Below are 27,969 nucleotides of genomic sequence, written 5' to 3'. Positions count from 1 at the left end.
CAGTAATTGAGGGGGGGAGGGGAGGACGTGTGATTGACATGTCTTAAAGGTCATGTCACGTATTCTGTCGTGCAAGAAGTTTTTTTTTTGGGGGGGGGGGCGGGGACTCCGTGGCGCAGTGGTAAGACACTCGTCCGGCGTTTCACGAGCGTTTTGGCCAGGGTTCGTATCTTGGCCGAAGAGGATTAACTAGGCGCCAATCCTAAATCTGTACGCCTCTGTTCACCCAGCAGTGAATGGGTTCCTGGTTGTTAAACGATTTGGCGGGTCGTATTCCGGGGGAAAATTAGGATTAAGAACCTGCCCGGAAGGGGAGCCGGTCGGCCGAGCGGACAGCACGCTGGACTTGTGATCCTGTGGTCCTGGGTTCGATCCCAGGCGCCGGCGAGAAACAATGGGCACAGTTTCTTTCACCCTATGCCCCTGTTACCTAGCAGTAAAATAGGTACCTGGGTGTTAGTCAGCTGTCACGGGCTGCTTCCTGGGGGTGGAGGCCTGGTCGAGGACCGGGCCGCGGGGACACTAAAGCCCCGAAATCATCTCAAGATAACCTCAAGAAACACTACGCGTTCTGGTGGCTGTAAGAACTCTTGTATATATAAGAGTTAGAACTCTTGTATATATAAAAGTAAGAACTCTTGTATATATAAGAGTAAGAACTCTTGTATATATAAGAGTAAGAACTCTTGTATATATAAGAGTAAGAACTCTTGTATATATAAGAGTAAGAACTCTTGTATATATAAGAGTAAGAACTCTTGTATATAAAAAATAACAAGAATGTTCATATAATAATGTACAAAGATCTACAGCCTCCGCTGAGCAGTGACAATGTGAGAGTGGCCAGTACCCATGACTGGGGTACACCTGACATCCTATACCGGGTATATGGTCACCTCTGCCTCCGAAGATGCTGAGGAGTGCTTTAGCCAAACACATTAGCGACCATTGCCAGGTAAATCTTAAATAGCAAAATGAACTTTGGAGAGATATTTTAACCTCTTCTTTCATAACTAGTGAAGAATATAAACATATATTTAGATTTGTGGAGTTATGATTGATCTAACTCTTGGTTTCATATTCCTTGACACGTGTGATATATATATATATATATATATATATATATATATATATATATATATATATATATATATATATATATATATATATATATATATATATATATATATATATATATATATATATATATATAAAATACGTAGAGGGGAAGGAATAACGACAGAAGACAACTCCTTTGGTCAACAATTTGCACCGAATCCTATCTCCTTGTACGACAAAATTTCCCGGTCGTGCGGGTAATGAAGGGCGACCCGGTGGCAAGTGTGGTGACTGAGGTCAAAGGTCACAATCGGGAAGGGGAAAAGAGCCCAAACGAGAACGATCAGGCAAGAAACTCGTGTGTGACACTCTAGATTGAATTGGTGTTGAGGACGAGGCCCTCGAGGAGCACTGATGTGAAGATCGCTGGTGAAGGTGGACCTCGGCGGGTGTCTGGGAGGCGGCTAGGAGGGATAGGGAGCCTCCGCCGGTAATGGAGCGGTACAAAGTGGATAGTTTAAAGGCGGGTTTCCTGTGTCGTATCTCCAGGGTGCGACTCTCCCTCTCTCTCTGATGCACAAATGGTTCAAGACACTGGCTGACTCCGCTGAGGTGTACTTTATGGCTGTGTTCCTATGTATTCCGCTTCTGTGTTCATGTATATATATATATATATATATATATATATATATATATATATATATATATATATATATATATGTTGACCAGACCACACACTAGAAGTTGAAGGGACGACGACGTTTCGGTCCGTCCTGGACCATTCTCAAGTCGATTGTCTTGACTTGAGAATGGTCCAGGACGGACCGAAACGTCGTCGTCCCTTCAACTTCTAGTGTGTGGTCTGGTCAACATACTTCAGCCACGTTATTGTGGCTCATCGCCTGCATATATATATATATATATATATATATATATATATATATATATATATATATATATATATATATATATATATTGGTGTATACTGGCAGCAGGTTTTCATTTATACATTTATTGAATATGACTGCATATTCTGGATTGATTATTTTCAGGTATTAAGTCTTCTATCCCTCTGGCTAGTTCTCCGATGAAAAACCTTCATCAGAGGACAGTAGAATGAAGATGAAAACATTGTTGATGAGACCTTAATACCGGCCAGGACGGACCACCTCACCACCATCACAAGGCGAAGGAAAGAACACATAAGAAGGTAACTGTTGACATCACTCTTGAAGGTGCTAGCCAGCGGGCTAGTTGACCGCTGTGGACTTACTGGTTGGACGTACTAGCGAGTGTGCTACGGAGGGGGAGTGCTTGAAGGGTTCTCCATAACTGCTGCTAGCGTGAGGGCTAGCGTGAGGGCTAGCGTGAGGGCTACTGTGAGGGCTAGCATGAGGGATAGTGTGAGGGCTAGCGTGAGGGCTAGTGTGAGGGCTAGCGTGAGGGCTAGCGTCCGGACTAGCGTGAGGGCTAGCGGCCGGAGTATCGTGAGAGCTAGCGTGAGGGCTAGCGGCCGGAGTATCGTGAGAGCTAGCGTGAGGGCTAGCGTCAGGACTAGCGTAAACGATAATGGAACACATTATTTCTAAAAGGAAATAGAAAATATTATATTATTTAAGAAATTACTATTTCTAAAAGGAAATTTGGGTGTACCAAACATCCTATGGTATTCATATTAACAAAAATCAATCAAAAAGTTCACTTGAAGATAACGAATAAAAATTCTCAGTCAACTTCTTATCCTCAGATCAACTTTATTTTTTATTTTTGGTTAATACGAATTCAATAGAGTCTGAATTTATATATAAAGAGTTTTGTCCTAGAGTTTGACCATTTGTTTGTCCTATAGCATCGTATATATAGAGAGAGAACTAGAGCACAGAGGACTGTTTTAGGACTGACTTACCATTATCTAAGCCAACATTCTCAGAGATCAGGCTTCATTGTCAGGAGACGAACCAGCCTTACCTGGAGTCAGAGATTAAAATCTTCAATATACGTAAGGGTGGTCAGCCTAATGTCCGTATAATGATGTCATTATATATGAGAGAGCTGCGGCCTGTGTTGAACAATCAGCATTTAGCTATATAGTTGTATACTATGTTAACTTTATATATGTTTGTCCTATATTCATGTTTCGTGTAGGCTATATATTTTTTGTATTAGTTCCCCCTTGATTTTTTTTGTTAGCGGTGACTTGTTTGTTATTTATGTCTGTTTAATTGATGTATTAAATGTAATTTGTTTATTATTTTGTAAGATTTTATTTGTATTGTTTGTAATTGGTAATCTAGAGTTTGTTTTCCTTTATATTTGTATAAGTTTCTAAAGTTACTTTGGTTTATAATTGTAATTTCAAATGAATAATTACGGTTTAATCGACTTGAGAATGGTCCAGGACGGACCGAAACGTCGTCGTCCCTTCAACTTCTAGTGTGTGGTCTGGTCAACATTACGGTTTATATTGACTATTTCTCAAAATTGTCCAGACACTGGACGTGTCCAGCGTCCAGTTTGACGCTGTAGTGGTAATGTGTCCGGTTCATATAGATACAAGTTAATTCTAACTTCAAGATCCTAAACGCAATTGTCAACTGTTGAGAGTTTGATTTGAACCTCAATCAACCACTGAAGGCTTGTTAAGGCCACAGAAACACCCTACTGACCCTCCAGCATGTATATTTTATCCCTGAACCACGTTTAAGGGAAAACAAATCCACGCTCTATACACCGAGAAACAGGATGTATACTTTTTAGTGTATGTATCCGCTGCGACCCTGTGTGTTGGTGTATTGATCTTGGTCCGTTGGTGTATTGAACTTGGTCCGTTGGTGTATTGAACTTGGGCCGTTGGTGTATTGATCTTGGTCCGTTGGTGTATTGATCTTGGTCCGTTGGTGTATTGAACTTGGTCCGTTGGTGCATTGAACTTGGTCCGTTGGTGTATTGATCTTGGTCCGTTGGTGTATTGATCTTGGTCCGTTGGTGTATTGAACTTGGTCCGTTGGTGTATTGAACTTGGTCCGTTGGTGCATTGAACTTGGTCCGTTGGTGTATTGATCTTGGTCCGTTGGTGCATTGAACTTGGTCCGTTGGTGTATTGATCTTGGTCCGTTGGTGTATTGATCTTGGTCCGTTGGTGTATTGAACTTGGTCCGTTGGTGTATTGAACTTGGTCCGTTGGTGCATTGAACTTGGTCCGTTGGTGTATTGATCTTGGTCCGTTGGTGTATTGATCTTGGTCCGTTGGTGTATTGATCTTGGTCCGTTGGTGTATTGATCTTGGTCCGTTGGTGTATTGAACTTGGGCCGTTGGTGTATTGATCTTGGTCCGTTGGTGTATTGAACTTGGTCCGTTGGTGTATTGAACTTGGGCCGTTGGTGTATTGAACTTGGTCCGTTGGTGTATTGAACTTGGTCCGTTGGTGTATTGAACTTGGTCCGTTGGTGTATTGAACTTGGTCCGTTGGTGTATTGAACTTGGTCCGTTGGTGTATTGAACTTGGTCCGTTGGTGTATTGAACTTGGTCCGTTGGTGTATTGAACTTGGTCCGTTGGTGTATTGAACTTGGTCCGTTGGTGTATTGATCTTGGTCCGTTGGTGTATTGAACTTGGTCCGTTGGTGTATTGAACTTGGGCCGTTGGTGTATTGAACTTGGTCCGTTGGTGTATTGATCTTGGTCCGTTGGTGTATTGAACTTGGTCCGTTGGTGTATTGAACTTGGTCCGTTGGTGTATTGAACTTGGTCCGTTGGTGTATTGAACTTGGTCCGTTGGTGTATTGAACTTGGTCCGTTGGTGTATTGAACTTGGTCCGTTGGTGTATTGATCTTGGTCCGTTGGTGTATTGAACTTGGTCCGTTGGTGTATTGAACTTGGTCCGTTGGTGTATTGAACTTGGTCCGTTCACCCTGGTGGTCGCTGGGATGACTGTAAACTGCTTGAGACAATACCCGGAGGCACTCTGTGCCACACTCATTATAACTTGACCAACTGACACCTAACCTAACCAGCGGCCAATATCAGAGCGGAATTTTAGCGTCGCGGCTCGTCAAGCTGAGAGAGACCTGGGGCCTGATTCACGAAAGCACTTACGAACCTGTACATCTTTTCTCAATCTTTGGCGGCTTTGTTTACAATTATTAAACAGTTAATGAGCTCCGAAGCACCAGGAGGCTGTTTATAACAATAACAACAGTTGATTGGCAAGTTTTCATGCTTATAAACTGTTTAATAAATGTAACCAAAGCCGTCATAGATTGTGGAAAGATGTACACGTTCGTAAGTGCTTGCGTAACTGCTTCGTGAATCTGGCCCCAGGTTCGTAAGTGCTTGCGTAACTGCTTCGTGAATCTGGCCCCAGGTTCGTAAGTGCTTGCGTAACTGCTTCGTGAATCTGGCCCCAGGTTCGTAAGTGCTTGCGTAACTGCTTCGTGAATCTGGCCCCAGGTTCGTAAGTGCTTGTGTAACTGCTTCGTGAATCTGGCCCCAGGTTCGTAAGTGCTTGCGTAACTGCTTCGTGAATCTGGCTCCAGGAACTGAGCCCCAAATTTATTCATTGGACTCATTTGAGCGAAGGTCATTTTCCTTCACAGGTAATTAATACATTTAACCCACTTGTGATATAATCAATTAACTCATATTTTACTCCTACTGCTCAGAGCAGCGTCGTCTTCCTCACACAACTTACTCATCACAACTTACTCAAAGTGTACATAATGTCAGACACTTGATGGATCACCAGTGTCTCAACAACAGTTGTGTTGACCAGACCACACACCTGAAGATGGAGAGACCACGACCACAATCGCCTTGAGAATGGTCCAGGACGGACCGAAACATCGTCGTCCCTTCACCTTCTAGTGTGTGGTCTGGTCGACGACGTTTCGGTCCATCCTGGACCATGATTGACTCATATGTGTATGATTTACACAAACACGACTTTGAGAATGGTCCAGGACGGACCGAAACGTCGTCGTCCCTTCACCTTCCAGTGTGTGGTCTGGTCAACTTACTTTAGCCCCGTTATTGTGAAGTGATCTCACAATATATGAGGTAATTCACAGGTGTAAAATCTTCAGGTGACTCACAAGAGATTAGTAGTGTGAGGTGTGTGTCAAAGATCAACATTGTCCTTACGACTATCTTGAGATCTTGAGATGATTTCGGGGCTTTAGTGTCCCCGCGGCCCGGTCCTCGACCAGGCCTCCACCCCCAGGAAGCAGCCCGTGACAGCTGACTAACTCCCAGGTACCTATTTACTGCTAGGTAACAGGGGCATTCAGGGTGAAAGAAACTTTGCCCATTTGTTTCTGCCTCGTGCGGGAATCGAACCCGCGCCACAGAATTACGAGTCCTGCGCGCTATCCACCAGGCTACGACGCCACTACGAGGCTACGACTGACTCAAGAATTAGCATAGTTTACTAATATCTTACAAATATATATTGTGTATGTGTGTGTGTGTATGTGTACGCACCTATTTGGGCCTGCAGGATCGAGTATTAGCTCTTGGACTCCGGTTCTCTAGTCGCCGGTTGTCTACTGCAATGACTACTGACCTATTTCTCTAAAATCACACAGAAATCACAAAAGCGTGATGCATCAAATGAACAAATCCACAAGGGCCGTGATGAGCGTTCGAACTTACGACCGGGATGATCCCAGATGCTGCCTTAGTCGACTAGGCAACGACATGGTCAAAAGAATTGCAATCGGGAATTCCACTGAATTCACACGGATCCTGCATACTCTCCGAGACACAAACCAGTGTTTTACAGAGTGCACGGGGGGGAATTATGTAAAACCCTGGTTTGTGTCTCGGAGAGGCTGCAGGTTCCTTGTGAATTCCCTTGTATTCCCAGTTGCAATTCTTTTGACCATATCGTGGTCTAGTCAACTAACGCAGTGTCTGGGATCATCCCGGGCGTAAGTTCGAATCCTCATCACGGCCCTTGTGAATTTGTTCTCTAATAGTAATTTTAAAATTATGAAAGGAGTTTTCTGCTATAATCTGCTCCTTTAAATTATTAAATTTTCTCCACTATTCTTACGCTTAAAGAAAATTTTCTAACATCACTTTGACTCACTCAAGTCTCCACGACTATACAGCACTGGGAAGGGGTCAGGATAAGGATTTGGGATGAGACGGGGGGAAGGAATGGTGCACAAGCACTTGGACGGTCGGGGATTGAACGCCGACCTGCATGAAGCGAGACAGTCGCTCTACCGTCCAGCCCAAGCGGTTGATTTCCTCTTTTTCCACTCTTTCAATCTAAATATTTTATACATCTCTATCATGTCTCCCCACTCTCTCCTCTTTTCTTGCGTTGTCAGGTCTGGTTCCTTCAGTCTCTCTTTTGAACAACAGTCTTGACCAATCCTGGTGACTGTAGCGAGAGTGAACACCAGTCTTGACCAATCCTGGTGACTGTAGCGAGAGTGAACACCAGTCTTGACCAATCCTGGTGACTGTAGCGAGAGTGAACACCAGTCTTGACCAATCCTGGTGACTGGAGCGAGAGTGAACACCAGTCTTGACCAATCCTGGTGACTGGAGCGAGAGTGAACACCAGTCTTGACTACACATCTGGAGACCATTGTGTGGTCTCACAAGGCTGTCAGACGACGCATAATGCGACACAATACACCTTAAGAGATTGCTTCCAAATACCATGAAAATTTCGCCTGGAGAAATTTGGTTAATGTAAGGTACAAAAGTCCTTTGAGTAAAGCAAATATTAGACTCACATGATGAGTATACTGACTCACCGCTTGCTGCTGGGAGCTAGTTACTCAACTCATCTAGTGAGTAACGAACATTAATGCCTACTAACGCAAGTTTAACACTAAACTCACACACTCATGAGGACATATTGACTCGTTCAGTACACTAGAAATAGCCTAACAATTTGTCCTAGAGATTAGTGATGATGAATCGATTTATCCTGATTATCTTGAGATGATTTCGGGGCTTAGCGTCCCCGCGGCCCGGTCCTCGACCAGGGCCTCCTTTTTGTTACACATCCCCCAGGAAGCAGCCCGTAGCAGCTGTCTAACTCCCAGGTACCTATTTACTGCTAGGTGACAGAGGCAGCAGAGTGAAAGAAATTCTGCCAATTTCTTTCCACCTTTGGGATCGAACCCGGAACCTTAGGACTACGAATCCCGAGCGATGTCCACTCAGCCATCATGCCCCCAACAATCACGACCTACCAACGGTCCAGAACATCTTAAATTTGAATCTTGTTCATCTCTGTTCATCTCTTCCAAACCCGTTGTTATTGAAGTTCTCTCCGGTGTTCTTCAATAATTTCAATTTCTGTGTAACAGATTAAGAACATAGACGATCTTAAATGCTTTAATTGGACTTGTAATCTAAGTTCATAAAGTCAGGCGGGTTCCAGGCAATCCCTGAGGCAACTTAGTTCAGATAGACCCATTATAAGTTGGACCAGCGAAACACACTCCCAGGGAAGTGGTGGAACTGCCGAGGAGCGCAGGAGCTGCTTGTCGAGTCCCTGGTCCGAGACCTTGTCTAGTGTTCCGTATGGCTGACATGTGATGTTCCCTTCATGTTGTAGGGAGGTCACAAGTAACACACTAAGTAAGAAGTAACACACTAGGCCATAAGTAACACACTTGTGCACAAGTAACACACTTGTACACAAGTAACACACTTGTACACAAGTAACACACTTGTACACAAGTAACACACTAGACCATAAGTAACACACTTGTACACAAGTAACACACTAGATCACAAGTAACACACTAGACCATAAGTAACACACTTGTACACAAGTAACACACTAGACCACAAGTAACACACTTGTACACAAGTAACACACTTGTTCACAAGTAACACACTAGACCACAAGTAACACACTAGACCACAAGTAACACACTAGACCACAAGTAACACACTAGACCATAAGTAACACACTAGGTCAGGGGATGATGGATCCCAACATTGTGCAAGACGAACTATGCGCCGCCTCGCAGAAAGGCTAAACTGGACTATCTGAAGAAGGGACGTCGATGCGGACTTGTCCCATCTTAACGCAATAACCCTCTGATGGACGACAGTCCTGTGAAAAACAACAATTTGGCTAGTCTGCCAGGCCATGGGGGGAGAGAATGAAAACGCCTACGGAACCTGTTGGGCACAACAAGGAAGATATTCTTTGCAAACATTCTCTGCAATTGAGGACACGTTCTGGAGGGAGGTACAGCTTCTTGCTAGACAGAGAAGACCCAAACTATCTGTTTGATACGCGGACGCCACGAAACCACTGAATTGCTATGGAAGGAAAAATCTTGTTTGTATGAGTGGGGGGGGGGGGGGTAGTTGGATGTGAGTGCATGTTGTTGTTGAGGTGGTGGTGATGGGATGAGGGTGTGTCGGCCTGGTATAGGTGACAGCAGACTCGACAGCCAGCATTCTGGCCGACAGTGGCAACCATCAAATTATCATTGACTTGACAGACGGGGAGTTTAAGGGAGTTAGGACGGAGGTTCACTAGTTTGGACAGGGGTAGAACTTATAGGGAGTTATGACGGAGGTTCACTAGTTTAGACAGGAGTAGAACTTATAGGGAGTTAGGACGGAGGTTCACTAGTTTAGACAGGAGTAGAACTTATAGAGAGTTAGGACGGAGGTTCACTAGTTTAGACAGGAGTAGAACTTATAGGGAGTTAGGACGGAGGTTCACTAGTTTAGACAGGAGTAGAACTTATAGAGAGTTAGGACGGAGGTTCACTAGTTTAGACAGGAGTAGAACTTATAGGGAGTTAGGACGGAGGTTCACTAGTTTAGACAGGAGTAGAACTTATAGAGAGTTAGGACGGAGGTTCACTAGTTTGGACAGGAGTAGAACTTATAGAGAGTTAGGACGGAGGTTCACTAGTTTAGACAGGAGTAGAACTTATAGGGAGTTAGGACGGAGGTTCACTAGTTTAGACAGGGGTAGAACTTATAGAGAGTTAGGACGGAGGTTCACTAGTTTAGACAGGGGTAGAACTTATAGAGAGTTAGGACGGAGGTTCACTAGTTTAGACAGGGGTAGAACTTATAGAGAGTTAGGACGGAGGTTCACTAGTTTAGACAGGGGTAGAACTTATAGAGAGTTAGGACGGAGGTTCACTAGTTTAGACAGGGGTAGAACTTATAGAGAGTTAGGACGGAGGTTCACTAGTTTAGACAGGGGTAGAACTTATAGAGAGTTAGGACGGAGGTTCACTAGTTTAGACAGGGGTAGAACTTATAGAGAGTTAGGACGGAGGTTCACTAGTTTATAAACATATTCACGTAAATACTTGATAGAATTAGACAGAAGGTTGTTGTTGTTGTTAAAGATTCGCTACCTGGAACAAAGTTCTAAGTAGCACGGGCTATGGTGAACCCGCAGTTCGAAGACAGACGGGAGAGTTGTGTCGACGGAGTGACAGCACTCTACACTCTGGGGTTCGTCAGCAGTGACCGGGGGCAACTGTGATACACTGTCGACTTGAAAAACGTTGTTTTGGTTGTGATTGGCCAATCACCGCATGCAGGCGAGGAGTCACAATAACGTTGCTGAAGTATGTTGACCAGACCACACACTAGAAGGTGAAGGGACGACGACGTTTCGGTCCGTCCTGGGCCATACTTAGAGAATGGTCCAGGACGGACCGAAACGTCGTCGTCCCTTCATTTTCTAGTGTGTGGATTGGCCAATCATCGCATCTCACTAACCACTGAGATGCGATGATTGGTCAGGACTTCTGTGTGTAGGACGCGGGTGACCTTCGTACGGATGGGGTCATGACCTTAGCAGATTATGGAGGAAGTAGTCACTAGGACTTTAAACTGATTCTAGCGGTCTGGGAGTGATCAAGCAATGGGTAGTCAGTTATCTTGAGGTTATCTTGAGATGATTTCGGGGCTTTAGTGTCCCCGCGGCCCGGTCCTCGACCAGGCTTACACCCCCAGGAAGCAGCCCGTGACAGCTGGCTAACACCCAGATACCTATTTTACTGCCAGGTAACAGGGGCATAGGGTGAAAGAAACTCTGCCCATTGTTTCTCGCCGGCACCTGGGATCGAACCCAGGACCACAGGATCACAAGTCCAGCGTGCTGTCCACTCGGCCGACCGGCCCCCACCGGGAGTCTGCTGTTTCTGCGTGTTTTTTCTTTCGTGTTTTATTTTAATGTTTGTATGATAAACTTGAAGTTTCTTTAAAGTAAGTTTCCTCGTCAGGACTCCTGGAGACTTAATTGTAATTTTTCTGAGCTTATCATGCGCCGCGATGCTGTTTTGTTTATATATGACTTCTCTGTTTACCTATATATGACTCCTGTTTACCTATATATGACTCCTCTGTTTACCTATATATGACTCCTCTGTTTACCTATATATGACTCCTGTTTACCTATATATGACTCCTGTTTACCTATATATGACTCCTCTGTTTACCTATATATGACTCCTCTGTTTACCTATATATGACTCCTCTGTTTACCTATATATGACTCCTCTGTTTACCTATATATGACTCCTCTGTTTACCTATATATGACTCCTGTTTACCTATATATGACTCCTCTGTTTACCTATATATGACTCCTGTTTACCTATATATGACTCCTCTGTTTACCTATATATGACTCCTGTTTACCTATATATGACTCCTGTTTACCTATATATGACTCCTCTGTTTACCTATATATGACTCCTCTGTTTACCTATATATGACTCCTCTGTTTACCTATATATGACTCCTGTTTACCTATATATGACTCCTGTTTACCTATATATGACTCCTCTGTTTACCTATATATGACTCCTCTGTTTACCTATATATGACTCCTCTGTTTACCTATATATGACTCCTGTTTACCTATATATGACTCCTGTTTACCTATATATGACTCCTCTGTTTACCTATATATGACTCCTCTGTTTACCTATATATGACTCCTGTTTACCTATATATGACTCCTGTTTACCTATATATGACTCCTCTGTTTACCTATATATGACTCCTGTTTACCTATATATGACTCCTGTTTACCTATATATGACTCCTCTGTTTACCTATATATGACTCCTGTTTACCTATATATGACTCCTGTTTACCTATATATGACTCCTGTTTACCTATATATGACTCCTCTGTTTACCTATATATGACTCCTGTTTACCTATATATGACTCCTGTTTACCTATATATGACTCCTCTGTTTACCTATATATGACTCCTGTTTACCTATATATGACTCCTGTTTACCTATATATGACTCCTCTGTTTACCTATATATGACTCCTGTTTACCTATATATGACTCCTGTTTACCTATATATGACTCCTGTTTACCTATATATGACTCCTCTGTTTACCTATATATGACTCCTGTTTACCTATATATGACTCCTGTTTACCTATATATGACTCCTGTTTACCTATGTATGACTCCTGTTTACCTATATATGACTCCTGTTTACCTATATATGACTCCTCTGTTTAGCTATATATGACTCCTGTTGACCTATATATGACTCCTGTTTACCTATATATGACTCCTCTGTTTACCTATATATGACTCCTGTTTACCTATATATGACTCCTGTTTACCTATATATGACTCCTCTGTTTACCTATATATGACTCCTGTTTACCTATATATGACTCCTGTTTACCTATATATGACTCCTCTGTTTACCTATATATGACTCCTGTTTACCTATATATGACTCCTGTTTACCTATATATGACTCCTCTGTTTACCTATATATGACTCCTGTTTACCTATATATGACTCCTCTGTTTACCTATATATGACTCCTCTGTTTACCTATATATGACTCCTGTTTACCTATATATGACTCCTGTTTACCTATATATGACTCCTGTTTACCTATATATGACTCCTCTGTTTACCTATATATGACTCCTGTTTACCTATATATGACTCCTCTGTTTACCTATATATGACTCCTCTGTTTACCTATATATGACTCCTCTGTTTACCTATATATGACTCCTCTGTTTACCTATATATGACTCCTGTTTACCTATGTATGACTCCTGTTTACCTATATATGACTCCTGTTTACCTATATATGACTCCTGTTTACCTATATATGACTCCTGTTTACCTATATATGACTCCTCTGTTTACCTATATATGACTCCTGTTTACCTATATATGACTCCTGTTTACCTATATATGACTCCTGTTTACCTATATATGACTCCTGTTTACCTATATATGACTTCTCTGTTTACCTATATATGACTTCTCTGTTTACCTATGTATGGCTCCTCTGTTTACCTATATATGACTCCTCTGTTTACCTATATATGACTCCTGTTTACCTATGTATGACTTCTCTGTTTACCTATATATGACTCCTGTTTACCTATATATGACTTCTCTGTTTACCTATATATGACTCCTCTGTTTACCTATGTATGACTCCTCTGTTTACCTATATATGACTTCTCTGTTTACCTATATATGACTTCTCTGTTTACCTATATATGACTTCTCTGTTTACCTATGTATGACTCCTCTGTTTACCTATATATGACTCCTGTTTACCTATATATGACTCCTGTTTACCTATATATGACTCCTGTTTACCTATATATGACTCCTGTTTAACTATATATGACTCCTCTGTTTACCTATATATGACTCCTCTGTTTACCTATATATGACTCCTCCACTTACCTATCAGTACTGACCTAACGTGACTACAGGAAAGTGACGTCACTTACCTAACGGAAGTGACGTCACTTACCTAACGGAAGTGACGTCACTTACCTAACGGAAGTGACGTCACTTACCTAACGGAAGTGACGTCACTTACCTAACGGAAGTGACGTCACTTACCTAACAGAAGTGACGTCACTTACCTAACGGAAGTGACGTCACTTACCTAACAGAAGCGACGTTAAAATCTTTATGCCTCGCCTCGAAGTCTTAGTGTACATATTATATTATATTTTAACGTTCCTGACGTTCCTATTCTTAGTTGAATGTTGCCTCTAGGTTGTAGGTAGAGGTGGCTTCCACAACCTCCCTCAGCAGTTCGAATTTGTGTTCTTGTAAAGGTCTTCCTTTTTTTTTGAGACTGGAGGAGCCTCCCTTTATGGTGTGAAGTGTTCGTGTGATCTCTTATTACTTTAATTCTAATAAATTTGCATTTGCTAGAGTTGAAATCTTGTAGCCACTTATTAGACCAGTTGTGCCTCTTGGTACAGTCTTGGTGGAGACTCGAACACTCGTCTCTAGACCTGATCCTTCACTTTAGTACACACACACCACAAATATACATGTGTGCGTGTGTGTGTACTCACCTAGTTGTGTTTGTATGGTTAAGCTCTGGCTCTTTGGGCCCGCCTCTCATCTGTCAATCAATTAACTGAGTTTTTTTCCACACACATACACCCAGGAAGCTGCCCGAAGCTGTTGTCTAACTTCCAGGTAGCTATTTACTGCTAGGTAACAGAGGCAACAGTGTGAAAGAAACTCTGCCCATTTGTTTCCGCCACCGCCGGGGATCGATCCCCGGACCCTAGAATTACGAATTCCGAGCGCTATCCACTCAGCCAACAGGTCCCTCGGGCTTGTGTGTGAGAATATGTGTGTGTGTGTGTGTGTGTGTGTGTGTGTGTGTGTGTGTGTGTGTGTGTGTGTGTGTGTGTGTGTGTGTGTGTGTTCGCGCGCGTGTGTGTGTGTGTTTACTAGTTGTGTTTACTAGTTGTGTTTTTGCGGGGGTTGAGCTTTGCTCTTTCGGCCCGCCTCTCAACTGTCAATCAACTGTTTACTAACTACTTTTTTTTTTCTTTTTTTTCACACCACACACACCCCAGGAAGCAGCCCGTGACAGCTGACTAACTCCCAGGTACCTATTTACTGCTAGGTAACAGGGGCACTTAGGGTGAAAGAAACTTTGCCCATTTGTTTCTGCCTCGTGCGGGAATCGAACCCGCGCCACAGAATTACGAGTCCTGCGCGCTATCCACCAGGCTACGAGGCCCCCATGTGTGTGTGTGTGTGTGTGTGTGTGCTTACTATCAAGTCAAGCAACAACACCACTGTAGATGTGCTAAAGAGCCAAGCAACAACGCCACTGTAGAGGTGCTAAAGAGCCAAGCAACACCACTATAGAGGTGCTAAAGAGCCAAGCAACAACGCCACTGTAGAGGTGCTAAAGAGCCAAGCAACACCACTATAGAGGTGCTAAAGAGCCAAGCAACACCACTATAGAGGTGCTAAAGAGCCAAGCAACACCACTATAGAGGTGCTAAAGAGCCAAGCAACACCACTATAGAGGTGCTAAAGAGCCAAGCAACGCCACTGAAGGAATTGTCTTCCATTTTGGGGACTAGGTTTCCTGGCATTTCACAATGGAAATAAAAAGGCTCTTTTGTACGAAGGCCTTTGTGCTAGAGGCGAGTTGCAACACTGCCCTGTTGTGCAAGTGTTGCTTCATTTGCGTTGATGTGCAACACCTCTTTGCACTCCCTTGCAGACCAGAGGAACTGGAATACTAAATTTTGTTTACAAATGTTGGACTGGAATGCTAAGTTTTGTTTACAAATGCTGGACTGGAATACTAAATTTTGTTTACAAATGTTGGACTGGAATGCTAAGTTTTGTTTACAAATGCTGGACTGGAATACTAAATTTTGTTTACAAATGTTGGACTGGAATGCTAAGTTTTGTTTACAAATGCTGGACTGGAATGCTAAATTTTGTTTACAAATGCTGGACTGGAATGCTAAGTTTTGTTTACAAATGCTGGACTGGAATACTAAATTTTGTTTACAAATGTTGGACTGGAATGCTAAGTTTTGTTTACAAATGCTGGACTGGAATGCTAAATTTTGTTTACAAATGCTGGACTGGAATGCTAAATTTTGTTTACAAATGCTGGACTGGAATGCTAAATTTTGTTTACAAATGTTGGACTGGAATGTTAAATTTTGTTTACAAATGTTGGACTGGAATGCTAAATTTTGTTTACAAATGTTGGACTGGAATGCTAAAATTTGTTTACAAATGTTGGACTGGAATGTTAAATTTTGTTTACAAATGTTGGACTGGAATGCTAAATTTTGTTTACAAATGTTGTAACGAAATAATATGATTGTGTACAAAGTTTGAAATGATTTTTAATTTAAGTAAAAAAAAACTGGAATGTTAACAGTAACATATTCTTGATAATTACAGGAATTTAACCTTGTGTAACGATTTCAGTAAGTTGTTACAGAAATAATTTCGCATTCTTAATTTTACAATTATAATGATTAGATAATAATTAAATAAATGAAACTTCAATTTCTAAATCTAATTCTTGGGTACACAGTTTATCAGTATATATATTTTATATATACTTCATGTGTATATATATCAGTATATATATACTATATCAGTATATATATTATATACTAGATATATCAATAGATATATTAGATATATACTTATATATCAATATATATATTTCAAGTTATGGTATTATGACTTTTTCTTAGGTAAATAATATATTGTAAATTTGTTACAGTTTTAACAACTATAAATGAACAAAACGAACATTTATGAATAAAGTTATGATTGATTGACTGGAAGGTTATATTGTTCAAATTTTAAGATAAAAATGGAAAATCATTTGGACAAAGTTTTAAAATTGCACATATAATGTTGAACACAGGTAGTGGTGAACACAGCTAGTGGTGAACACAGGTAGTGGTGAACACAGCTAGTGGTGAACACAGGTAGTGGTGAACACAGCTAGTGGTGAACACAGGTAGTGGTGAACACAGCTAGTGGTGAACACAGGTAGTGGTGAACACAGGTAGTGGTGAACACAGCTAGTGGTGAACACAGGTAGTGGTGAACACAGCTAGTGGTGAACACAGGTAGTGGTGAACACAGCTAGTGGTGAACACAGCTAGTGGTGAACACAGCTAGTGGTGAACACAGGTAGTGGTGAACACAGGTAGTGGTGAACACAGGTAGTGGTGAACACAGGTAGTGGTGAACACAGGTAGTGGTGAACACAGGTAGTGGTGAACACAGCTAGTGGTGAACACAGCTAGTGGTGAACACAGCTAGTGGTGAACACAGGTAGTGAACACAGGTAGTGGTGAACACAGGTAGTGGTGAACACAGGTAGTGGTGAACACAGGTAGTGGTGAACACAGGTAGTGGTGAACACAGGTAGTGGTGAACACAGGTATTGGTGAACACAGCTAGTGGTGAACACAGGTAGTGGTGAACACAGGTATTGGTGAACACAGCTAGTGGTGAACACAGCTAGTGGTGAACACAGCTAGTTGTGAACACAGGTAGTGGTGAACACAGGTAGTGGTGAACACAGCTAGTGGTGAACACAGCTAGTGGTGAACACAGGTAGTGGTGAACACAGGTTGTGGTGAACACAGGTAGTGGTGAACACAGGTAGTGGTGAACACAGGTAGTGGTGAACACAGGTTGTGGTGAACACAGGTAGTGGTGAACACAGGTAGTGGTGAACACAGGTAGTGGTGAACACAGGTAGTGGTGAACACAGGTAGTGGTGAACACAGGTAGTGGTGAACACAGGTAGTGGTGAACACAGGTAGTGGTGAACACAGGTAGTGGTGAACACAGGTAGTGGTGAACACAGCTAGTGGTGAACACAGCTAGTGGTGAACACAGGTAGTGAACACAGGTAGTGGTGAACACAGGTAGTGGTGAACACAGGTAGTGGTGAACACAGCTAGTGGTGAACACAGGTAGTGGTGAACACAGCTAGTGGTGAACACAGCTAGTGGTGAACACAGCTAGTGGTGAACACAGCTAGTGGTGAACACAGGTTGTGGTGAACACAGGTAGTGGTGAACACAGGTAGTGATGAACACAGCTAGTGGTGAACACAGGTAGTGGTGAACACAGCTAGTGGTGAACACAGGTAGTGATGAACATAGGTAGTGATGAACACAGGTAGTGGTGAACACAGGTTGTGGTGAACACAGGTTGTGGTGAACACAGGTAGTGGTGAACACAGGTAGTGGTGAACACAGGTAGTGGTGAACACAGCTAGTGGTGAACACAGCTAGTGGTGAACACAGCTAGTGGTGAACACAGGTAGTGGTGAACACAGGTTGTGGTGAACACAGGTAGTGATGAACACAGGTAGTGGTGAACACAGGTAGTGGTGAACACAGCTAGTGGTGAACACAGGTAGTGAACACAGGTAGTGGTGAACACAGGTAGTGGTGAACACAGGTAGTGGTGAACACAGCTAGTGGTGAACACAGCTAGTGGTGAACACAGGTAGTGGTGAACACAGGTAGTGGTGAACACAGCTAGTGGTGAACACAGGTAGTGGTGAACACAGGTAGTGGTGAACACAGGTAGTGGTGAACACAGGTAGTGGTGAACACAGCTAGTGGTGAACACAGCTAGTGGTGAACACAGGTATTGGTGAACACAGGTAGTGGTGAACACAGCTAGTGGTGAACACAGCTAGTGGTGAACACAGCTAGTGGTGAACACAGCTAGTTGTGAACACAGGTAGTGGTGAACACAGGATAGTGATGAACACAGGTAGTGGTGAACACAGCTAGTGGTGAACACAGCTAGTGGTGAACACAGCTAGTGGTGAACACAGCTAGTGGTGAACACAGGTAGTGGTGAACACAGGTAGTGGTGAACACAGGTAGTGGTGAACACAGGTAGTGGTGAACACAGGTAGTGGTGAACACATGATAGTGATGAACACAGGTAGTGGTGAACACATGATAGTGATGAACACAGGTAGTGGTGAACACATCACCGGGCGACAAACATTAGGCAAGACAGAGAAGGGTGGGCAGACTGCATTTTCTTAGACTGTCAGAAAGTCTTTGACACAGTACCTCACAAAAGGCTGTTACAAAAGTTGGAGCAACAGGCAGGAGTAACAGTAAGGTGCTCCAGTGGATAAGGGAGTATCTAAGCAACAGGAAACAGCGAGTAACGGTGAGGGGTGAGACATCAGAGTGGCGAGATGTCACCAGCGGAGTCCCACAGGGTTCTGTACATGGACCCATCCTGTTTCTAATATATGTAAACGATCTTCCGGAGGGTATAGACTCGTTCCTCTCAATGTTTGTTGATGATGCAAAAATTATGAGAAGAATCAAGACGGATGATGATAGACAGAGACTACAGGATGACCTGGATAAACTGGAGGAATGGTCTAAAAAATGGCTGCTAAAGTTCAACTCAGGAAAGTGTAAAGTAATGAAATTAGACGAAGGGAGCAGGAGGCTGAATACAAGGTACCATCTGGGAGGTGAAATCCTGCAAGAGTCAAATAGAGAGAAAGATCTGGGGGTTGATATCACACCGAACCTGTCCCCAGAGGCCCACATCAAAAGAATATCATCAGCGGCATATGCTAGACTGGCCAACATAAGAACTGCCTTTAGAAACTTGTGTAAGGAATCGTTCAGAACCCTGTATACCACTTATGTCAGACTAATCCTTGAGTATGCATCGCTAGCCTGGAGTCCATACCTAGTTAAACACAAGACAAAGTTAGAGAAGATTCAGAGGTATGCCACCGGAGTAGTCCCGGAACTGAGAGGTATGAGCTACTGGGAAAGGCTAAGGGAGCTGAACCTAACGTCCTTGGAAGACAGAAGAGTTAGAGGAGACATGATAACCACCTACAAAATTCTCAAGGGAATTGACAGGGTGGACAAAGACAAACTCTTTAGCACGGATGGAACACGAACAAGGGGACACGGGTGGAAACTGAGTACCCACATGAGCCACAGGGACGTAAGAAGGAACTTTTTCAGTGCCAGAGTAGTTAACAAATGGAATGCACTAGGAAGTGATGTGGTGGAGGCTGACTCCATACACAGTTACAATTGTAGATATGATAGAGCCCAGTAGGCTCAGGAACCTGTACACCAGTTGATTGACAGTTGAGAGGCGGGACCAAAGAGTCTAAGCTCAACCCCCGCAAGCACAACTAGGTAAGTACAAATAGGTGAGTACAGGTAATGTTGAACACAAGTAGTGATGAACACAGTGATGAATAAAGATAGTGTTCAACACAGGATATGGTGGTCATCAAGCCAGTGTTATCTGGGTCATCAAGCCAGTGTTATCTGGGTCATCAAGCCAGAGTTATCATGGGTTATCAAGCCAGAGTTATCACGGGTCATCAAGCCAGTGTTATCTGGGTCATCAAGCCAGAGTTATCACGGGTTATCAAGCCAGAGTTATCACGGGTCATCAAGCCAGAGTTATCACGGGTCATCAAGCCAGCGTTATCACGGGTCTTCAAGCCAGAGTTATCACGGGTCATCAAGCCAGCGTTATCACGGGTTATCAAGCCAGCGTTATCACGGGTTATCAACCCAGCGTTATCACGGGTTATCAAGCCAGCGTTATCACGGGTTATCAAGCGAGAGTTATCACGGGTTATCAAGCCAGCGTTATCACGGGTCATCAAGCCAGAGTTATCAGGGGTTATCAAGCCAGAGTTATCACGGGTCATCAAGCCAGCGTTATCACGGGTTATCAAGCCAGCGTTATCACGGGTTATCAAGCTAGAGTTATCACGGGTTATCAAGCCAGCGTTATCACGGGTTATCAAGCGAGAGTTATCACGGGTTATCAAGCCAGCGTTATCACGGGTCATCAAGCCAGAGTTATCAGGGGTTATCAAGCCAGAGTTATCACGGGTCATCAAGCCAGCGTTATCACGTGTTATCAAGCCAGAGTCATCACGGGTCATCAAGCCAGCGTTATCACGGGTCATCAAGCCAGAGTTATCAGGGGTTATCAAGCCAGAGTTATCACGGGTCATCAAGCCAGCGTTATCACGGGTTATTAAGCCAGAGTTATCACGGGTCATCAAGCCAGCGTTATCACGGGTTATCAAGCCAGAGTTATCAGGGGTCATCAAGCCAGAGTTATCACGGGTCATCAAGCCAGAGTTATCAGGGGTTATCAAGTCAGAGTTATCACGGGTCATCAAGCACGCGTTATCACGGGTTATCAAGCCAGAGTTATCACGGGTCATCAAGCCAGCGTTATCACGGATCATCAAGCCAGCGTTATCACGGGTCATCAAGCCAGAGTTATCACGGGTTATCAAGCCAGAGTTATCAGGGGTTATCAAGCCAGGAAAGCCGGCAGTATTTACCCAGAATCACCTCACCGAGAAATTAAGGAAACAGAGCCATAAACTGCTGGCAATAAGGAGAAAATAATGAGGTTGTAAATTACTTGGTCCACTGTGGCTCTGGTGCCGGGGGGGGGGAGGTAGGGGGGAAGAGGAGGAGGAGGAGGAGGAGGAGGAAGAGGTCTTGGCACACAGTAGGAGGAGACCTAAGACGCCATTCAGGAAGGCAGTAGGAAGCAGAGTGAAGCAATGTGAGGATAGAGGAATACTGTGACTAGTCCTGTTCATATATCATATATTCACTGTTCATGTATCTCAAACATCAGTGACCATTCCACAATATACATAACGCCAGGGGCCTCCAATACATAGAGACTTTCATGTATACTATAATAAGAAGCCGGCGGGGCACGGGTCTGTTTTTCTAATTAAAGTAAGACTAGGGTTTAGTAGGAATTAGAGTGAAGTTAGTAATGAAACTAGAAGCTAGAAGTTGTCAACCTACATCAGCCCCTGGCACCACCTTGAGGCTCTGGCTAACTGAGCGTCTTATGTTGTCATTACCTGAGAGAGAAAGAGAACGGCAGGAGAAAGAGAAAGAGATAGGGAGAGAGAGAGAGAGAGAGAGAGAGAGAGAGAGAGAGAGAGAGAGAGAGAGAGAGAGAGAGAGAGAGAGAGAGAGAGAGAGAGAGAGAGAGACAGAGACAGAGACAGAGACTATAACTTCTCAGATGAACCAAGCAAAATTGACATTATCTGGAACTCTCACTTTGCTAAAAAAACTCAGCAGTTAAAGATTGTTGGAAATTCTGTCTGTGGTAAAAGTTTTACAGGAAAGTTAGACACACAACTCCTCCATCCCTGAAAGTATTGCTGCAACACCTTCAGACACCTCTATGTCACCGTCAACACCTCCTGCAACACCCAATGGGTTACACAGACAACACTAACACAAAATTGAACGTGACCTCCACTCTTGCCACGCCAGAAGCTGAGCCTTTTATATACAGCTGAGAAGCAAAAATAATTCACAAGAGAAAAATAAAAAATTGTGAGAAAACATTTAGAAACATTTCAACATGACAAGACTTCTGAGGGAGTTTTGCTGCTGTCAAAGGCGACCTGTTCACGTCTTGTCTATTGTCGTGATCTACACCTGTTCAATCGGAAATTATATTCTAGAAAATATACATAAATGCCACAATACCAATATGTAAGTACATCTAATTACCCAAATCATAAAAATCGTTATATATATATATATATATATATATATATATATATATATATATATATATATATATATATATATATATATATATATCGTACCTAGTAGCCAGAACGCACTTCTCAGCCTACTATGCAAGGCCCGATTTGCCTAATAAGCCAAGTTTTCATGAATTAATTGTTTTTCGACTACCTAACCTACCTAACCTAACCTAACCTAACTTTTTCTGCTACCTAACCTAACCTAACCAATAAAGATAGGTTAGGTTAGGTTAGGTAGGGTTGGTTAGGTTCGGTCATATATCTACGTTAATTTTAATTCCAATAAAATAAAATTGACCTCATACATAATGAAATGGGTAGCTTTATCATTTCATAAGAAAAAAAATAGAGAAAATATATTAATTCAGGAAAACTTGGCTTAATAGGCAAATAGGGCCTTGCATAGTAGGCTGAGAAGTGCGTTCTGGCTACTAGGTACGACATATATATATATATATATATATATATATATATATATATATATATATATATATATATATATATATATATATATATATATATATATATATAATGAATGTGAATGAAGTCTCAAAGTTGTTTGGGATAATACTCTAATATTTACAATGATAGTTAAGAAATTACATGGATAAAATCTTCCCATATGTATTGCTGTGATAACGTGTGTATATGTATCTTTTTCCGTAGTTGTTTATTGTCTTGTTTGTGGTGGAAGTGACGTGGTGTTCACTAAGTCAGAGTGTACTTGTTCACTAAGTCAGAGTGTACTATACCCTTCTCCCATAGCCAGTCATAGTCTGACCATTTCTACCATTAATTACCATTATTTACATTTTACAGTAACAATCACCTCTTGGAGAGTGTCAGCCAGGGGCCTCCGTAGCTCAGTGGGCAGAGCACTGGTCTTGTAAACCAGGGGTCGGGAGTTCGATTCTCTCTGGAGGCTGTGGTTTAGTTATCTCGAGTGGACAAGTATACTCTATGTTAACTCTTTAGCTGTATTTGTATACTGTGTATCTGTATACTATGTATCTGTATACTATGTATCTGTATACTATGTATCTGTATACTATGTATTTGTAAAACTATGTTAAGGAAAATATATTAATCTTTATTATCTTTAGGTCTAATGATTTGAGATGAAAATTAAATAACAGACTGACTTCTTCAAGAATAACACACTGACTGACTTCTTCAAGAATAACACACTGACTGACTTCTTCAAGAATAACACACTGACTGACTTCATCAACAATAACACACTGACTGACTTCATCAACAATAACACACTGACTGACTTCATCAACAATAACACACTGACTGACTTCATCAACAATAACACACTGACTGACTTCATCAACAATAACACACTGACTTCATCAACAATAACACACTGACTTCATCAACAATAACACACTGACTTCATCAACAATAACACACTGACTTCATCAACAATAACACACTGACTTCATCAACAATAACACACTGACTGACTTCATCAACAATAACACACTGACTGACTTCATCAACAATAACACACTGACTGACTTCATCAACAATAACACACTGACTTCATCAACAATAACACACTGACTTCATCAACAATAACTGACTGACTTCATCAACAATAACACACTGACTGACTTCATCAACAATAACTGACTGACTTCATCAACAATAACACACTGACTGACTTCATCAACAATAACACACTGACTGACTTCATCAACAATAACACACTGACTGACTTCATCAACAATAACACACTGACTTCATCAACAATAACACACTGACTTCATCAACAATAACTGACTGACTTCATCAACAATAACACACTGACTGACTTCATCAACAATAACACACTGACTGACTTCATCAACAATAACACACTGACTGACTTCATCAACAATAACACACTGACTGACTTCATCAACAATAACACACTGACTGACTTCATCAACAATAACACACTGACTGACTTCATCAACAATAACACACTGACTTCATCAACAATAACACACTGACTGACTTCATCAACAATAACACACTGACTGACTTCATCAACAATAACACACTGACTTCATCAACAATAACACACTGACTTCATCAACAATAACACACTGACTGACTTCATCAACAATAACACACTGACTGACTTCATCAACAATAACACACTGACTTCATCAACAATAACACACTGACTGACTTCATCAACAATAACACACTGACTGACTTCATCAACAATAACACACTGACTGACTTCATCAACAATAACACACTGACTTCATCAACAATAACACACTGACTTCATCAACAATAACACACTGACTGACTTCATCAACAATAACACACTGACTGACTTCATCAACAATAACACACTGACTGACTTCATCAACAATAACACACTGACTGACTTCATCAACAATAACACACTGACTGACTTCATCAACAATAACACACTGACTGACTTCATCAACAATAACACACTGACTGACTTCATCAACAATAACACACTGACTGACTTCATCAACAATAACACACTGACTTCATCAACAATAACACACTGACTTCATCAACAATAACACACTGACTGACTTCATCAACAATAACACACTGACTGACTTCATCAACAATAACACACTGACTTCATCAACAATAACACACTGACTTCATCAACAATAACACACTGACTGACTTCATCAACAATAACACACTGACTGACTTCATCAACAATAACACACTGACTTCATCAACAATAACACACTGACTGACTTCATCAACAATAACACACTGACTGACTTCATCAACAATAACACACTGACTTCATCAACAATAACACACTGACTTCATCAACAATAACACACTGACTGACTTCATCAACAATAACACACTGACTGACTTCATCAACAATAACACACTGACTGACTTCATCAACAATAACACACTGACTGACTTCATCAACAATAACACACTGACTTCATCAACAATAACACACTGACTTCATCAACAATAACACACTGACTTCATCAACAATAACTGACTGACTTCATCAAGAATAACACACTGACTGACTTCATCAACAATAACACACTGACTTCATCAACAATAACATAATAACCTGCCAACTAATCAGGAAGAACACTGCCAAACTGTTCCTGAGTTTAACAATTAAAGTTGATGGAGAGAAGCCCATATAGAGGGAAGGCTTCAATAGGTCACAATCATGTCTACTACAATCAACCCAACATGGCTGTGTTAAAAATTAATCCTGACTTACAAACGTGTTTACACACCTGAAGACAGCAGCCAGATGTGTGCAGACAAGGGACTTCCAAGAGCTTGAGAGAAATGTATGTTTACTAATACATGAATTCTTCGAAATCTTCATATTTTGCAGATGACACAAAGATATATGGTAAAGACGTGACAATGGTCGGCCGGGAGGAGGGAGCCGGTCGGCCGAGCGGACAGCACACTGGACTTGTGATCCTGTGGTGCTGGGTTCGATCCCAGGCGCCGGCGAGAAACAATGGGCAGAGTTTCTTTCACCCTGAATGCCCCTGTTACCTAGCAGTAAAAAGGTACCTGGGAGTTAGTCAGCTGTCACGGGCTGCTTCCTGGGGGTGGAGGCCTGGTTGAGGACCGGGCCGCGGGGACACTAAAAAGCCCCGAAATCGTCTCAAGATAACCTCAAGATGGTATTCAGACCTTACAAAGAGATCTACATGGCCTCCACAAGTGATCGGAAGGCTGGCTAATGCTTTTTTAATACTAGAAAATGCAAGATCTTCTTTTTTGGAGAATAATTATGTCCAACACAACTACCAAATCAGCAACGTTGCCTTCTTGAGGTTATCTTGAGATGATTTCGGGGCTTTAGTGTCCCCGCGGCCCGGTCCTCGACCAGGCCTCCACCCCCCAGGAAGCAGCCCGTGACAGCTGACTAACTCCCAGGTACCTTTTTACTGCTAGGTAACAGGGGCATTCAGGGTGAAAGAAACTTTGCCCATTTGTTTCTGCCTCGTGCGGGAATCGAACCCGCGCCACAGAATTACGAGTCCTGCGCGCTATCCACCAGGCTACGACGCTGCCTTGCAGCAGATTGCAACACAATAAGTGCAGCAATACAAAGAAAGCCAAACAACACACTCCTCTAGGAATAGTCAAATGAAACTTTGATTTCAAGCAAAAGAAGGTAGTTATTCTAGTGTGCAAATCTGTGATGCGTCCTCAGTTAGGGTATTGTACCCAAGCCTGGGGACCTCATCTTCTGAAAGACATAATTGACTTGGAAAAAATTCAACTCCAGGCGACAAAAATCATCCCAGAACAGAGTTGATTCTCACGCCAGGACATGCTGAGGGCCACAGGGCTAACAACACTACAAACCAGACATGACAAGGCTGATCTCCTCAAGAGTTTTAAAATACTGAACAATTTGGAGGATGTTGTTCTAGACCACTTCATGTATAGGTCAGATGTAACACAAACAAGGAACAACGGGTTCAGCTCAACAAGCCACAGTGTAGGACTGAAAACACGAGATGATTTGTCACCCACAGGATTATAAACCAATGGAACCGCCTACCCGCCGAAGCCGTAAAGGCTAAGACATTGGTGAAGTTCGAAATCCAACTGGATATAATAGACAGGATAAATGGGGGGGCGCCTTTGACAAGCCGCCGTCAAATCCTTCCATGACATGTCACGGTTCGCCCTCCAATATGGTTCCAGGCTTCAATATGGCTCCAATATGGCCACTTTGACGCTATTCCCTGCACTCTCTTCAGTATGAAGTCGTTGCGCATGCATATGAACTCTGTTATTGTTCATTAAGTCAGTGTTCAACAAGTTTTATGTTATTGTTCATGAAGTCACAGATTGTTCATGTACCCATCGCCAAGACGTCTCAAATAACATATATTATTTAAGATTAATATATTTTCTATAATATAGAAGTTCAGTAGTTATATATACTAATACAGATACAGAAGTGGACAAAGAGTTTACACAGTCTACGAGATAACCAAACCACAGCCTCCAGAGAGAATCGAACTCCCGACCCCTGGTTTACAAGACCAGTGCTCTGCCCACTGAGCTACGGAGGCCCCTGGCTGATAGGAGGATATTAATTGTACATATGACTGCCTTTTAATGGCAGTGGCCATGATGTCATGATGTCATGTCATGGTGTCATGTCATGGTGTCATGTCATGGTGTCATGTCATGGTGTCATGTCATGGTGTCATGTCATGGTGTCATGTCATGGTGTCATGTCATGGTGTCATGTCATGGTGTCATGTCATGATGTCATGTCATGATGCCTGCTGGGTTCAGTCCATAGAGGTAAATATTAGGTCATTTTAAGATGCTTGAGGAACTTTACGGTCATCTATGAACCACAGCTGCTTACAGCAACAGTCTGAAGCATCAGTTTGGTCTTCACAGTCTTTAGTAACTGTAACTGTGGAGGTTAACGTACAGAAGTCCACTACGGGCTC

General features: G+C 42.4%; 2 protein-coding genes and 2 non-coding genes across 4 annotated transcripts in view; 3 read left to right on the top strand and 1 right to left on the bottom strand.

Moving 5' to 3' along the window:
• Sbat (LSMD1 domain-containing protein Sbat) overlaps window positions 1-27,969 on the top strand; it is a 543,594-nt gene that overhangs the window by 103,401 nt on the left and 412,224 nt on the right. The window lies entirely within an intron of this gene.
• LOC138352446 (uncharacterized) lies at window positions 20,151-21,308 on the top strand. The gene has a single exon (XM_069304937.1). The coding sequence runs from the start codon at window positions 20,151-20,153 to the stop codon at window positions 21,306-21,308; it is 1,158 nt and encodes a 385-aa protein (XP_069161038.1).
• TRNAT-UGU (transfer RNA threonine (anticodon UGU)) lies at window positions 23,342-23,414 on the top strand. Its single transcript has one exon. It is a non-coding gene; the product is annotated as a tRNA-Thr (tRNA).
• TRNAT-UGU (transfer RNA threonine (anticodon UGU)) lies at window positions 27,504-27,576 on the bottom strand. Its single transcript has one exon. It is a non-coding gene; the product is annotated as a tRNA-Thr (tRNA).

Source organism: Procambarus clarkii, chromosome 53, assembly GCF_040958095.1.
Source record: "Procambarus clarkii isolate CNS0578487 chromosome 53, FALCON_Pclarkii_2.0, whole genome shotgun sequence".
Taxonomy (NCBI): domain Eukaryota; kingdom Metazoa; phylum Arthropoda; class Malacostraca; order Decapoda; family Cambaridae; genus Procambarus; species Procambarus clarkii.
Note: the sequence above shows the minus strand (reverse complement) of the source record. Positions and strands in the feature narration are given on the sequence as shown.